Raw genomic sequence first — 11,772 nt, 5'->3', positions numbered from 1 at the left:
CATTTTTCCCCATAAAATCACGTGTAGTAATCCAGAACATAAACCAGAATATATATATATATAGAATATCCACTCCCAAAAAGCAAAAGAAATAGTTAAATTACCTGGTACACCTCTCCTCGGGCCTCCTCCAACCCACCCCCAACCCCTCCATAACCAACCTCTCCCTCTCCTCCCACGTCTCCCCATCAGCCTCAAGATCAATAACCTGTCCGCCCGACGTCCTCTCCCTAACCCCACTGGAATCAAACTTCCACCCATGCGCTTTCTTCACATACCGTCGTAGATCTCTTTCGAAGGTCTTATCGCCTGACCAGCCGAGAACGGCACACCCGACTGTTCGCCAGGGGGAGATGATGATGTCTACTCTGCGGTGGGGGTTTGGGTTTCGTTTACTCTTTGCGTAGTGTTCTTCTTCTGAAGTGGTTTCTGTTTCCGGTTGGTTCGTAGTGTCGTCGAAGTGGGGGTCCTGCCATACGACGAGGGCTTTATCTAATGTGTCAAAGTTCTTGCCCGTGCTGTCGGCGTTGCTTGCTCGGTAGGGGAGGGTTTGTTGGTCGCGGTTAGAGGTCATTAAGTGGAGGGCTAGGGTGTGGGTAATCCAGCCAGAGGATTCCAGGCTGGCGACTACGTCGACGACCAGGTTTTTGGTTAGGGATTCGTCTGGGTGGGTGAGGATGAGGTCGACGTCACCGCAGAGGGGTTTTCCGCGACGGTAGCCGCCTACGATTATACATTGGATGCCTTTCTCTTCGTTGTCGAAGGAGGTTGGACGGACGAGGTTGGCGTGCTGGGTTACTGTTGTGGCAATTTGTTCGACTTCGGGGCGGGGGATGCCGGTTAGGAACTCGTCGTAGTATTTTAGGCCGATTTGTTGGACGCGCGTGAGGTTGTTCCAGCCGTGTTCGATGATGTCGTCTAGGTCTGTCCAGTGGCGGTAGTAGTAGAATTCGCGCGCGGTTTTGGCGCCGACGCCCCAAATGTTGTAGAAGTTGTTGAGGATCTGGAGGGTTGGGTCGGTGTCTAGGAGGGTAGCGGCTGAGAGGGTGCCCGTTGGGCTTTGTTGGTATTCGTAGAAGAGGTTGGCGATTTTGGTGTCGCAGCCTGGGAGGGTGAGGATCTCAGAGGGGCGGCGGAATTCGTGCGGGTAGGCTGCTATCGCTGCGATGGACGTGCTGTAGGCGCGGACCCCGATTTCGTCGAGTGTTAATTCGCGGATTTGTCGGATTTTGATAAGCTGGTTGATGAAGCCTTCGTTTGGAGGGTGGAGGGGGGTGGAGCGCAGGCAGGCGTAGAGAACGTGCTCCTTCACCCAGTCTGGGGCTGGGGGAAGGGATTCGGTTTCTTCGTTCTCCGAGGTGGTGGTTCGGTATAGTTTGGGCGGGTTGTGAGTAGAATCGTGAGTACGCGCATGGTGGTATACGGTCGGTGGCTTTGGTGGCGGTCGTAATGCGGCATCTTGCCTAGCTCGTTGGAGGATATCGCTCCCTAGGGAGGCTGGCTTTGAGGGCTCTACGGGGCGTGGAGCCCGTCGGGCGATGTAAATCGTATATGGATCGGTAGAAAGGAGCTCTTGCGCCTTGAGACATTGGTCCAGCCAGTCTAGTTTGACGACGCTGATGGTGTCTGCTTGTGCAACGGAGGATGACACGGAAGACGCGTCAGACGGATTTGAAACGGTTGACTCCGCGGCGGGGGAGTCAGTCTGCGTCCGATGGAGATGCCGCGAGGGGTCATGCCGACTTTTCATCCCATCTTCTTCGTCTTCTGTCTCCGTGCTGAGGTCGATAATGTCGGCCTGGTCTGCAGCCATTTTCGACTGGGCTGCATTGACACGACGCCGCTTCTTTGGGGGCTCAGATTTAGTGATAGGTTCGGTCCATATTCCACGAGATCGTAGTTCTAAAGCTGCTCGCTTTCCTTGTCCGATTCTCCCGAGTACCAGTCTGGCTTCGGATATGTCGTAGGTCAGAGGTGCTTCTCGCTTAACCAGCTCCTCTTCTATGCTGTGAAGCGATTCCAGACTGAGATGGGTGGGGAGCACAAAGATAGGCGGGCAGTTTAGAAAGCTGGGACCAGATTCCCCTGCATCATCATCCTGTGCAGGGGAGCTTGCTGTAGTTTCGGACATGGCCAAGCTATATATTCATTGTGATTGGGTTCAACGAGATTCATATATAAATGAAGTGTAAGAAGCCCCAACGTAAGGCTTCTGTATAGGTCACTTCCAGATTATATCGTATATATAGATCCCTAGAGATAAGATAGTGATTTTAAGTAAAATCATCAGGGCGTCTAGCTTGCGACAGTGCTAGATGTGTCTCGTGGCCGAAGACCGGCTGGATAGTTAGTTGCTGGATAGTGGCATAGGACGACGGCTTTCGAGTCAAGTAGGCACTCCGATCGGTCGTCGTGAAAATCAAATACGAGAGTACCAGGATCTTATCAATTAGGATAGATCATCATGCTTGCTGTGGTTGGTGCGCGTTGTCTAAAGCAAAAGGAAGAATGGAAAGCGAATCTTGCGTCGTGATGGCTGACGTCAGTCACCTTCGTATTTCCATTGGTGCCTGAGGCATTATACTGCACCCCCCATCTAAGGTTACCCGATAGGGAAGTCACTATGCACACTCACCCCAACTTCTGATCACGGTCATATGGATTAACTTCAACTCTCTGCCCTGGGTCTCATCATATGCATTATTAGACACATACGCGTAACCAGTCTTGTGCATAAGCTTATTGCACGGATTTATGCCAAGGAAAGCAGCACATTTGTCACACACGGTTTCTAAGGGGCCACAGATAGCCAGAGTCATTTCGTTCGTGTCATTAGTATGTCTGTATGTCAAAAGAATTCTAATCTACAAACCTGCATATCTTTCCAAATACGATCTCATGACCTCGGAGGTTTTCTCCATGTTCGGAGGTTTTCTCCATGTTCGGATCATGAATACTAGGGTATCTGCGAGGTGCTATCAACAGACGAGGATGGCGGGACTCAGTTGTGTTTTGAAATTGAACCAGGCACAGACCTCCGAAGTGCGTGCTACAGGGGTATGCTTTCATCATTAAAAACTGACTTTAGTTGATTAATAACTTGTCTTGGTTCCTATCATTGATTGCTGGTCAAATGTTCACTATGGTATGTGAAGTGGAGATAGCAAAGCATTGGCATGTAACATGGATGCGAGAATATCTGACAATCTCAATAGATCAACCCTACAAGAGCCTCTAGACACCCAGTGAGTATACTATCTGTGTTAACATACCATGTCGTGCCTAGTCATCTTTAGAATTGGACTCCCAGCTGCTCAGCCTCATTTACTTCTTGTCAGGGGTCACGACAAATAACCCTTCGATTGACAGTGCAACAATCTGTCGTGAGAACCCAGCCCCTCGCTTGACTTTCACACCCCTGGGTCCATTTTAAAGTTTGTCATTGAAGCCCTATGACTAGACAAACAATATTATGTGTATTCGGGCTTCTTACGCCTTGGGACGGGGTTGAGCATCTGGCTATACACCCATTCCAATATGGCCTATGAAGGAGCGGACCGTCATCAAAACAACAGAAACGAAATAGCACATTAGTAGAGTGCTCAGGCCCTCCATCATGGACGATATATACCGGAGTCGCAAGCGAGAGGCAGAGGGTATTATCCAAGTTCTTGTCTGCTTTGTAGGCCGGGTACCATTGACGATAAACCAACCCAGCCCCTCTTGCTGAGCACATCTGGCACTTAATAGCACTATAGCTACATTATAGGTTGCCTTCCATCACCGACATAGTCTTCATCATGTTCAAGTCCCTCGCATTGATCGCTCTGGCAGCAATCAGCCCCAGCGCATTGTGTGCCCCTATCACCAGCAGGGACATCCCATTCGGGCAGGTCATTACCACATGCACCACCCCCAACACCATTGCGTTGACCTTCGATGATGGCCCATCATCATACACCCCCCAACTGCTCGACCTTCTCAGCGAATACAAAGTCCGAGCTACCTTTTTCGTCCTCGGCGAAGCCAGTCAGGCAAACCCCCAGATTATCCAGCGCATAAGACAGGAGGGACATCAAGTTGGCTCCCATACGTATGCACCCCAAGCACATTAACCAACCCCAGACACACACAAACTTAACTTACATCATACAGCTACGACCACACCAGCCTCCCCACACTAAGCTACGACCAAATCGTCCAAGAAATGACCAGCCTTGAGTCCGTGCTTGAAAGCTCCATGGGCAATATTCCAACCTACATGCGTCCCCCTTACTTCGACGTCAATGACTTGACCCTCCAGGTTATGAAGGATCTCGGCTACCATGTTATCACAGCCAGTATTGACACTAAGGACTATAACCACAACAGCCCTGACCTGATCAGTCAGAGTTATGACAAGTTCGTCACTGAGCTCAACAATGGTGGTAATCTTTGCTTGGCCCATGATACTAAGGAACAGACGGTGGTTACCTTGGCGAAGATGATGCTCGATGAGACAAAGTCGAGGGGTTTGACAGGTATTTTCCCATTTTCTCTTCATAAATAAATAGAAAAAGAAACTTGGATGAGTAGGACCGCTAATATATGGTAGTGACCACTGTTGGTGACTGCCTCGGTGACCCAGAGGCGTCGTGGTACCGTTCCAGCCGATAGAGGTTTAGGTTTCATGGCGTGGCTGGTTCGGTCCCTGAGTCGAATGCGAATGCGCATGCGAGTGCTTCCGGTTATGGCTGGCGAGGATGGGTTTTGGTAGCTGTGGTGGTGTATGTTTCTGGGTTGTGGCTATCGGAGCTCTGTTCTCCATGCTCAGAGCTTGATTATTGGCCCTTGGGTGCTGCTAGTTAGTCCTTCGTGGAGGATGAATAGCTTGTCTCGACGGGATGAGTTGCAAGAGGCTAAGCTTGGTTTTGAATGGTTGTGTACTGGTTGTCCGAGTTATACACGAAGGATCACATGATTATAAGTTTAAATCTTTGAGATATAGCTATCTTAGAAGTTAATCACAGAAGAGACTTGGTTTAGTTGCTTACAGTCATCCCTGACCAAGGACATTATTTGACTAGGGTATTTCCATTTTCAAAATATGTATTAAATGCTATCAGAAACGCATAACTTTTAACTCTATCAACCCATAGAGCATATAAAATCCACCGGTATATAATCGTAAAATGCATGTCAATCGCATACTCATATCTCATTACCCCCTTCAACCTTTCCCAAGCACGCAACAACACACCCCTTTCTTCCCTTCAACAACCCCCCTCATTACCGCGCAGGCCCCCCACCAACCGGCTCCACCGTAACAGCCGCATCCCCCTTCCCTGTAGCCCCATAATTAACAGCAGCAGCCCCATCTCTCCCCTCATCCAGAATCGGCGTATCGGGAGCATTAGTAGCAGACGGTTCTTCATCCCGATATCCCTCGACATCAGTAACAAAGGTCTTTCCATGTCTCCGGGCAATCCATCTCCTCCAGGGCTTGTAAACAACCACACTGAGGCCGCCAATGATGATGAAGAGTCCACAGATACCGCCGCCAATGGCGTCGTAGTAGTCTCCTGCTACTTGGACTCCGTCCCAGAATTTACCGGTGGGGTTAGCGACGTTCAGGACGAGAGTGAGGAGTTGGATCACGCCGATGACGATGGCGACCATGACTGTGAGGCAGGTTAGGACGATGGAGTAGTACAGGAATGCTACTGGGTCGCGGTGGTTCTTGGATGGTTCGACCTCGGTGTCTTCGCCCATGAGGGGCGCGTCGGAAGAGGTGTCGCTCTTTGGGGGGAGGAAGTTGGCGGAGGGTTGGACGTAGAGGGAGAGCATTAGGGCTCCGTCGGTGGTGTCGAGGAGACACATTCCCGCTGGTATGTTGTTAGAAAAGTTGATGTGTTAGAAAGAGGATATTAGAAACTTACCTGTGAATAGGACCGGGAAGATCAGGATAACCCAAAAGTTAGTGCCCTTGGCAGCTTCGACAGACGAGATGCCAAGAAGGGCGATTTCAGATGATGTGTCAAAGCCAAGGCCGAACAAGATTCCAAGCGGATACATTTTCCAAGGTCTGGGCGAGGTTAGTACTCTTACTTGGCAATAGGTGGAGTGGAGTCTTCACCTGTCAATAAGCTTGAACATGCGCTTGAGCACGGAGAATAGCACACCACCACCCTCGATCTTCCACACTTCATCTTCTTGGCCTTCGGGTAGATCCAAGACCTTTTGCATTTGCTTGTATAATTTGAACAAGATGTAGGCATTCATGAGACCCAGTAGGATCAGGAAAGCGGCACTGACTGAAGTGCCGATGATACCGCCAATGGTGCTGAAACTGTCGAATCTTGATGAGATAGCTGCAGCAGTGGCTGCGACTACGATGGACGTGATGATAACAATGCTGATGTTTGTTAGCTTGAAGGAGCGTGTCTTGAAAGGGAGGAACTCACGTGGAATGGCCGAGAGAGAAGAAGGTGCCTACAGTGACGGGCTTTTGGCCCGTCGCCAGTAATCTTCTAGTCATCAAGTCGATGGCCTACACAGTATTTGTTAGGTCTTATTCCTAAAGTGGATATGTGGTAATTACCGAAATATGATCCGCATCAAATGCATGTCTCAATCCGAGAGTATAAGATAGTACGGCATTAGACACCAGGGACCTGGAGTGACTTAGTACGATGATACTTTCTTCGTGAGTACAGCTTTCGGGTGACATACGGGTAATAGCGCTAGATTTATGTTAGCTCGTGGCCTACAAATTTATTTCAGTTGAGAGGGCAAGAAGGGGATATACATACCAACACAATTGCGGCGGCAATCCACACCACAACGTTAATGAACGCAATGAACAGAATAATGGCGATGGCAGGCAAAGGAACCTTCTTCAGTCCCGGCAACCGACGATGCGATCGCTCAGCTTGCCTGACGAACTTCTTGATATTCCATTTGCTACCTGCAACATCGGTTTGGCCATTTCCCTCCGAGACATGGCTTGGGTTAGGACTGGGAGGGGTCGAGTCCCGCATGGTTGAAAGATAACAGCCACAGGGACTCCCGCGACAAGTGCTTTGATATGGTTATTTCTGAGAGATACCCCTTCCAGCAGTCCGCAGTTGAAATGGAATCGGGTGACTGAATAGGATGATTTATCTGGATAAGATTTGTCGTCCGTGGGTTAAAGCGTGCCGTGGGGAATGTCAAGGCTTTTGGGGGGTGCGGGAGGGGAAAAGAAAACTTGATAAGGCTCACATGCGATAAACTATAAGAGAATTTAGACGGTCGAATTATCAATGCCAACCAAGCAGTGGATCCGGATTGACGAACTGACGACCAGAGGAGAAGGATTACTTATGCAAAGCCCATTTGGCGAGTTCTTGCAGTGGAGCTCCTTGCAGTCCCACAGGGTCCTGTTGGAGTTGTTCACTAGCAGTTAGTTCCTTGCTCGGTTGGTGTAGTACCGGGGACGCCCGGGGTGTCTTACTTTGGAGAAGTTGAATGCAATGCAATACACACTTCTATGTCTATCATATAAACGATGGAAAGAAACGAACAAACCACAGATAACAATATATCGATGATCTCTGTGAGATTGTGCCCACAATGATGGATGCAAGCCTGAATCTTCTGGTCTGCTCGGCTCTGGAAACAACTGCCACGTGACGTGCCCGCATCTGAAGGCGGAGGACGCCGACCAGCAGCAGCTGCATCTCCGACTTCATCTTCTAGTCTACTCCCCCAGTGCAACACTGCAACTTCCCCTCACTTTACGTACTAGAAATTCAATCATGCGAAGATAGTAGTTTCATTTCATGCAGGTCTATTGTACACGTCTCATCCCTGTGAGCCCAATTTCTCATCTCAAGTCCGATTCACCTGATCATCCATTTCGAAAGGATCGGTCGGGACGATAGATCCGTTTGCGGGTGAGCATTCAACCTTCCGAATATTTTCGTGCTCGCGGGTGGTTTCTTCTCTCTGAAATCCACCCGCCTTGCGGTGGTCCCTGCGCCTAGTTGGCCGGTTTGCCGACATCGCTCGGATAGCTCCACTCAGCCAGCCATGGCTGTCGGCGGAATTCCGCTCAACGGTGGAGTGTTCCTGCCAGTTTGAGAACGGTCCTGCACGGGAGATTAGCTCGGATACGGAAATAATATACTAAAGGTGCAGGTGTTCTTACCCTTTGGACTCGGCATACTTCTTCAGACTGCTCCGATGCGCAGATGGCTCGGGTGTGGAGGCCCCTCTGATCATGACAATGGCCATGATGATGCTGGAAGTTTTGGTGGTATAGCATTTGCTCGACAGTGTCAAGCAATTACTGATGCTGTTCACGCAGCAGCCATAACAGTTGGTGATGGTGTCCACTTGGTAACAGTGGTCTTGCCCAAAGGAAAGTCCGTACGGAGCATGTTCCATTCGTTCCGAGTGATAGGAGTCACATCAGATGCAGACAGGGGTGTCTTGGGCCCGCGCTTGGTTGGCAAGTTGTATCTTGTTGGCGGAGGGTTTTGGCGACGAGCTGCCCGGATCGCACGTAGTGGTGACTTCCGGGGACGCTCCACCTTCACCCGGGGTGGCACATTGGTCTTGGCGGGAGGTGCAACATCGGCCTTCGCAGGAGGTGGGATAATAATTCCTTCCTGCTTGTATTGCTTTCTGAAGGCATCCGCCACCTGGGATAACAGCATATCAGGCACATCCAGCTGCTCGTAGACACGGTGGAAGAAGGCCCTGCTGAAGGGACGACCATGGAAGTCATTGATGGTACGGTGGAGGAGCTGCGCGCAGGATGAGATGTAAGATTCTTCGGGCGGTGTTCCCCGATGGGAAAGGATGCACAGCCGGCGCTTCAGGGTGTAGATGCGGTCCACGTTCAGCAGTGTCAGACCCTCTCTGCTGAAGATCACTTCATTCTGCATGATCGATTGTTGGATCAGGTAGTCGTGGGCCTGGCGCTCGTGCTGGCTGCGGTTCAAGGCGTCAGTCCAGCTGTGGCCTAAAGAGAACTTGCTGGCTCCCTTGGCTACCGTGCGGAACACGATCCGCCATGCTGTCTCATCCAGAGGGGTGATGGGGATGACGATGAGATCGGATGGTTGGCCGGTGGGGTAGGGCTTCCCGCGACCGACAAGCAGAGTAACGTGCATCATCCTCTGCTCCAGTTTGGAAGAAACGTATTCAAGGGCAGGAATAATGGAAGGAGTCAAGGTCTCAGAGTCAAAGTTGAATTCAGGTGATAATGGGGAGGAGATCATATCGCCCTTGAGGCTCCGTGTGGGTGAGTTCGGCACATACACGCCGGTTGGGCGAGGTAAACGCATGACACCCATGTTGGTATGTATAAGACGATCACTGCAATAGTGATGACCAGAATAAGAAGAAAAGGTAAGAGTCAAAAGCACTTCAACCCCAATTACTGGAAGTTGTGTGTGAGAGAAAACGAAAAGGAGCTTTGTTGTACTGGGGAGATCGTGAGCAATAAATCTTCATCAGTCCCCAGTTGGACACTAAAGGAGGGGAAAGGAAGCCCGGCGATAGAGACGCCAAATCCCTCACCAACGCTCCACAGATTAGTGCTGCAGCAACCCCTCTTTGGACTATTTTGGGAATTCTAAGGATAGTAAATCCCCGGCTCCGTGAAGCACGAGGGCCAGTCATTGCTATCCAACCTGGATCCGGGGGAGCGGCACCCAATGGGTCGGTCGATATAAATAACCTTAAGCGCCGGGCGTGCCGTGTGATGGGCTCGTGCATGGCCCTTATGCAGGTTGAGCACAGAACACGCCAAACACTGGAAGCTGACTGGTGGACGGATTGATGTTAGCGTCGATTAATATCACTAGTAGCCAGAGTCCGGATCACTTCTTTCTCTTTGGACCCCATCAATACCACCCCAAGGCTGAACTGGACTTTCACCAACGGTTGTGACAGTGATAGCCTTACCGGTCCAACGGCAGTACCACCTCTTCCAACAGAAGTATACCAAGAGTGCCCTTGCACCAACACCGGCTGCAGAAGTCGCCCTCCTTTGGACACGACAATTTGATCCAAACTGGTCAGCCAACACTCCATGCGATTACCAGGACGCCCCGCTCCGACGCGCCATAAAATGCCGAATTGTGCAGTGCACGCTCAGCTGGCCCCCACCTGATAAGACCTTGCAGGAACTATTGATTTCCTGCAGCTGCACAGCGCTAACCTCCCATTTGTGAGAGGTGGGCTTCCAGAATGGCGTGGTCATAGTTCCATTACCCCGCCTAAGGCTGTCGATAAGTGTGATATGGCGCTGGGCTGGATTGGACGGGATTGTGCCATGTGTGCTTGCTGTCATGGGAGGATTCACGAGCATGTCTCCCACCGTGTGGGACTTTTAGCCGACGGACGTGACGAAAATTGATGGCCTTGCATCGGAGCACTCGGGTCCTTCCTCGATTCCACATGGCCTGTGGATTTACCGCCGAGTGGGATGAGGGATTTGGCTTGTGCATTAGGTAGTCAATAGTTCTATCTCACCTGCATGGTCGGACGTGGCGGTTGTCGTGAATGGGATACTCCGTACTATGGAGTCGTTATCACACTTATCTGCGAATGTGGCGTGCTGGTATTCGAAAGTTGGGATTCTTTATCCAGATCCTTTGTTTTCCCCGGATACCCAGGCAATGTCGGTTGGCAGTTGCCATCTTCAATGCTGCGATACATTCAGCGGGGTTGTTGGAACTTCCGGGTCATTCCTAAATAGATGTAGTGGTAAATTCCATCCCACGGCTCTCTTCACTCCAAGGTCATGTGAAGAACCACGCTAGTTCACATCTTGCAGACCCAACTTACACCCTCTTCTGCCTCCTTCTTCAATCTTCGGTCTAAACAAACTTTTCGCGGCGCACTTTGTTCTCTGCTCCTGTGCTATCTTCTTCCGCTACAACATAGCTGCACCTTTTCGATGTATTCAGATATCCTTACTCCAATCTTCAGCTGTCCAGTCCATGTAAAAGGGCTTCCAGAAGCATGAGATTAATGTGATTACTTGCAGCGACACGCTTTGCACTTCCAGGGATCAACTTCATAAGATGGTCTCTACAATAACAAGGTATCTTATATCTAACAACCTTTTCTAAGATACTTTTGGCACCTTGGAAGCTTCTTTAGAGCTCACTTGCAGTACCAAATCTGGGAATTCCACCTTGATCTAGGATGAAATTATCGCGATTAACCTACGGGGCAATACGAGTCATAAAACCTTTGGGTATTATCCTACTCAGTATGTCTGACAGACTAAGGTTCAAACTATATTCAACTCTTACGGGCATTGTCACTGTTTTTGCTGGATTATAGAGATCAGCAGGTGAGACAGATGACGTGAATATATGGTACAGAGTCGGCATTCCGCAGCATGTTATCACACAGTGATTTTCCATTGGTAAGATCTTAACCAGTTATCCTGCTCATAAGGCTCATCTTCGGGAAGTGGTTTCTTTGAATCACTTCCACCCCATTGTTTTCGTTCTTTGTTGCGAGGCTACTTACGGGTTCCTCCAGAATGAATCGATATCCTACTTTGGGTGCAAGCCACTTCATGGCGACAACTTCCTTCACACCCTCGCAATCTGCCTAACCCCATATGTTTTTGCTCACGTTAACCCAGACATCCCCTTCTAGCACCACGTTATAAAAACCCTCAATGGACCCATACCTTGTGTTAGCTCCTGCTTCCAGTTTGCACATCTACCTCTACCTTATACTTGGATCATCTCACATCCTCATCTACCAACAAGTCACGCA

The 11,772-nt window shown here is 50.0% G+C and overlaps 5 protein-coding genes across 5 annotated transcripts; 1 reads left to right on the top strand and 4 right to left on the bottom strand.

Annotated features, from left to right (window-relative positions):
• Positions 1-100: 100 nt before the first annotated feature.
• Positions 101-2,131, bottom strand: AKAW2_60842S (type-X family DNA polymerase; the record flags this gene model as incomplete). The annotated part of the gene is made up of 1 exon (XM_041693013.1): positions 101-2,131. The coding sequence occupies one exon, from the start codon at positions 2,129-2,131 to the stop codon at positions 101-103; it is 2,031 nt and encodes a 676-aa protein (XP_041546340.1).
• A 1,669-nt stretch (positions 2,132-3,800) lies between these two features.
• Positions 3,801-4,656, top strand: AKAW2_60841A (chitin deacetylase; the record flags this gene model as incomplete). Its single annotated transcript, XM_041693011.1, has 3 exons — positions 3,801-4,093; positions 4,156-4,520; positions 4,595-4,656. 3 exons carry the CDS (start codon positions 3,801-3,803, stop codon positions 4,654-4,656), a joined length of 720 nt encoding a protein of 239 aa, XP_041546339.1.
• A 612-nt stretch (positions 4,657-5,268) lies between these two features.
• Positions 5,269-7,019, bottom strand: AKAW2_60840S (HoxN/HupN/NixA family nickel/cobalt transporter; the record flags this gene model as incomplete). The annotated part of the gene is made up of 7 exons (XM_041693010.1): positions 5,269-5,864; positions 5,919-6,064; positions 6,116-6,394; positions 6,444-6,529; positions 6,581-6,653; positions 6,712-6,722; positions 6,792-7,019. 7 exons carry the CDS (start codon positions 7,017-7,019, stop codon positions 5,269-5,271), a joined length of 1,419 nt encoding a protein of 472 aa, XP_041546338.1.
• An 832-nt stretch (positions 7,020-7,851) lies between these two features.
• On the bottom strand, positions 7,852-8,186 carry AKAW2_60839S (uncharacterized protein; the record flags this gene model as incomplete). The annotated part of the gene is made up of 2 exons (XM_041693009.1): positions 7,852-8,111; positions 8,171-8,186. The coding sequence occupies 2 exons, from the start codon at positions 8,184-8,186 to the stop codon at positions 7,852-7,854; spliced, it is 276 nt and encodes a 91-aa protein (XP_041546337.1).
• Positions 8,187-8,321: 135 nt separating this feature from the next.
• Positions 8,322-9,323, bottom strand: AKAW2_60838S (uncharacterized protein; the record flags this gene model as incomplete). The annotated part of the gene is made up of 1 exon (XM_041693008.1): positions 8,322-9,323. One exon carries the CDS (start codon positions 9,321-9,323, stop codon positions 8,322-8,324), a length of 1,002 nt encoding a protein of 333 aa, XP_041546336.1.
• Between the last annotated feature and the right edge of the window lie 2,449 nt (positions 9,324-11,772).

Source organism: Aspergillus luchuensis, chromosome 6 (genome assembly GCF_016861625.1).
Source record: "Aspergillus luchuensis IFO 4308 DNA, chromosome 6, nearly complete sequence".
NCBI classification, from domain to species: Eukaryota; Fungi; Ascomycota; class Eurotiomycetes; order Eurotiales; family Aspergillaceae; genus Aspergillus; species Aspergillus luchuensis.
This window is presented reverse-complemented; position numbering and strand designations above follow the sequence as displayed.